We start from the raw sequence: 3,251 nt of genomic DNA, 5'->3' as shown, positions 1-3,251 counted from the left end.
GCTTCTGTAAGGAGCTTTCTGAGGACCATGTATATCATATGAGGGTTCGCACAAATGATACGAATATCTGTGAACACATGGCTCAAAACCAAGCTTTATCAAACTTAGAGACAATGCTTCAACACTATGGAAAGAGGCTCTCGGATTATTCTGGAATGCCACAGGTGGATCACACACTGCAAACTATGACTGAGCATGGAGTGCTTGCTGAAGAGTTCATGTATAACAGAGGGGAACAAAGAGTATTGTCTGCTTGAATGGAATCACCTTTCAATGTTGGGCAAAGGGAAGCTTACAATCGGGTTTTACAAGCAGCTGGCATGAGCAGAGGGACTGTTTTCTTCTTGGATGGGCCAGGCGGAACGGGAAAGACTTATCTCTACAATGCATTGCTCTCTCGGATACATGGAGAGTCCAAAGTAGCTTTGGCATGTGCATCGTCCGGGATTGCAGCACAACTTCTTAACAACGGAAGGACTGCACACTCTAGATTCAAGATCCCTATTGATATAACTTCTGAGTCCACATGTAACATTAAAGTAAACAGCCAGCTTGCTGAGCTATTGCGAATGAGTTCACTGATCATATGGGATGAAACCCCCATGGCTCATAGACACGCTTTTGAGGCTCTTGATAAGACACTAAGAGATGTCATGAAAAATGACATGTTGTTTGGTGGAAAGGTTCTCCTCCTTGGTGGTGATTTCAGACAGATATTACCTGTTGTGCATAAAGGGGGAAGAGAAGACATTGTCAATGCATCTTTGTGCCACTCATACATTTGGCAACGTACAGAAATCATGCATCTAACACAAAATATGTGAGTGGTCAATTGTTTTAGTAATGTTATTGAAAGAGTTTGTGTAGTGGACACTTGATATTGGTAATGGCCATGTTTGTGATGGGGGCATACTTGATAATGTGGCTTTGCCGGCCTGCATGATGCTACCACAAAATAATTTGCAAGCATTGGTTGCTTGCATATATAGAGACCTTGAAACACAGACTTGCCATGCAACCTTTTTCAAGGATAGAGCAATTTTGGCTCCACGGAACAAGGAGGTGGATGCTATAAACAATTTGGGCTTGCAGCAATTTCCTGGTACTTATAAGGAATATGTCAGTGCAGACGTAGTGTGTGAATCAAATTGTGATAGCATTTTATTCACAAGTGAGTTTGTAAATAGTTTAGATCTTGGGGGAGGTTTTCCACCGCATGTTTTACAATTGAAACAGAATGCTCCAGTTATGTTGCTTCGCAATTTGGATCCAAGAAGTGGTCTTTGTAATGGGACACGCTTGATTTGTAAGCAATTCCACAGCAAATTGATTGAAGCAGAAATCATTATAGGGTCACATGCAGGAAATGTAGTGTTCATTCCAAGGATTGATTTAGAAAAGGTCTAAATATTGTAGTGTTCATTATATATTATAGTGTTCATTCTAAATATTGTAGTGTTCCGAGGTAAAATATTATATATGTGTGTTTGTGACATTTCGATACTTTAAAGAATTTAAATCTCACAGTCAACGATTATGTATTAGATCCACCATTATGGAGGGGTCCAATCACAACCATGCAGGTGATTCATCTACTCGAGGACTTGGATGTAGCAAGGTAACAATGTTGATGTTGATATAGTAAAGTAATAGCTTTTGTGTATCAAAATATCTATCTATATTAATAGCTTTTTGTTTGGCTATAGATCACAATATTCCCCAGAATTCTTGATGGTGGGTATATATCATGCTTCATATGATGCGAGCTTGCTGTGCTACATTCAAGTTGCTATTCAGAGAGGATTGAGAACACGTGTCACCATTGCAGAGTTAAGCAGAACCGTCCAATTAATGCTATGTTTGCTCAAAATCTTAGTCTCGGTGCTTGGTTCCTACGTGTTTTTGTGTTAGGATCTCTTCCTCCAGTGCTTGGTAGATGTGTTTTACATCATGGGCCATGGGTGGTTCGATACTAATAGATAATGGGGGAGGGGATTCCGGTTCCCCCTTGCCACGTGTCAACCTGTGAGGGCTCAGGCACTTTCAACCGGGCTCAATTAAAAAAAAAGGCGCTTCCAAAATACCTCAGCCGGGCTCAGTTCAAGAAAAGGTTAAAAAAAAACACCGCCAGCCGCCTCTTGAGTAGGCGCGCTTGGCGAGGAGGTGATCAAAGCGGGGCAAGGGGGAGAGAGAGAGAGAGAGAGAGAGAGAGAGAGAGAGAGAGAGAGAGAGAGAGAGAGAGAGAGAGAGAGAGAGAGAGAGAGAGAGAGAGAGAGAGAGAGAGAGAGAGAGAGACCTTAGCGGCTTCTGCTGCCTCCACGCACTAATGCTTGCGGCTACTGCCTATGTCCTGATCGCATTCGCGGTAGTCAGAGAGAGAGAGAGAGAGAGAGAGAGAGAGAGAGAGAGAGAGAGAGAGAGAGAGAGAGAGAGAGAGAGAGAGAGAGAGAGAGAGAGAGAGAGAGAGAGAGAGACGTCATCCTCGAGAGAGAGACCTGAGCGGCTTCTGCTTCTGCTGCCTCCACACACTGCTCACAACCTGCGGCTACTGCCTGCGCTGGAAGGTCTCAACTGCGTTGTCATCTTCAAGAGAGAGACCTCAACGGCTTCTGCTCAGAACTTGCGGCTACTCTGCCTACGCTAGAAGGTCTCAACGACAAGGGCTCCACACACTCCTCATCACCTGCGGCCATCCTCAGCTGCAAGGATCTGTTCTTCAGCTCAACGGCCATCCTCAACCTGCGCGTCGGCTCAGAACCTCACCGGCTTCATCATCGGCTCAGCGGCTCGGCTTCGTCATCACCTGCGGCTAGCATTCCATTAGGAAAAGTTTGGACTCAAAAAAGGACTTTTTGGCGTTAGAAAGAGAATGCTGTTCGACCAATAGAGTTTGAGTCACCACAACGGTAGCTCCAATTTATTTGATTTTTATCTCAAATTTGTGCGTTTTCAAAAAAGAGTTTTTTCTATTAAAAAGATATGAATAAGAAGATACGAGGCGATTTGTGCAAATTATTCCCCTGCCATGGGGGACGAACGTCGAATGTGCCATAACTCACATTCAATGAGGCACACCTTTTGATGAACACTTTTCAAGCTACTACTTCTTGTGTAAACTAGTGAGCCTCTTTTCTTTTATCGTTTTTGCGTAGTGTCACTTCGCAGCTAATAGAAGCAGAGATGGAAGGAAGACGACCACGACGACCATCCGCCTCTGTTAAATCTGTGGAACTATTCAACAGCTTTGACTT

At 43.7% G+C, this 3,251-nt stretch overlaps 1 protein-coding gene across 1 annotated transcript; it reads left to right on the top strand.

The window, feature by feature from the left end:
• Window positions 1-257: 257 nt before the first annotated feature.
• LOC147427705 (ATP-dependent DNA helicase RRM3-like) lies at window positions 258-1,407 on the top strand. The gene is made up of 2 exons (XM_086496765.1): window positions 258-683; window positions 868-1,407. The coding sequence occupies exons 1-2, from the start codon at window positions 258-260 to the stop codon at window positions 1,405-1,407; spliced, it is 966 nt and encodes a 321-aa protein (XP_086352891.1).
• Window positions 1,408-3,251: the final 1,844 nt, after the last annotated feature.

This window comes from Adiantum capillus-veneris, chromosome 23, assembly GCF_014529385.1.
Source record: "Adiantum capillus-veneris isolate H3 chromosome 23, ASM1452938v2, whole genome shotgun sequence".
In the NCBI taxonomy this organism is placed as follows: Eukaryota; Viridiplantae; Streptophyta; class Polypodiopsida; order Polypodiales; family Pteridaceae; genus Adiantum; species Adiantum capillus-veneris.
The sequence above is the reverse complement of the archived record's forward strand: the minus strand, read 5'-3'. Positions and strand labels throughout refer to the sequence as shown.

Coding starts and splice junctions, on each gene's coding strand:
- LOC147427705 (XM_086496765.1), top strand. CDS start 258: ATGGAATCACCTTTCAATGTTGGGCAAAGGGAAGCTTACAATCGGGTT. Junction 684..867: donor ACATGTTGTTTGGTGGAAAG/GTTCTCCTCCTT, acceptor GAGTTTGTGTAG/TGGACACTTGATATTGGTAA.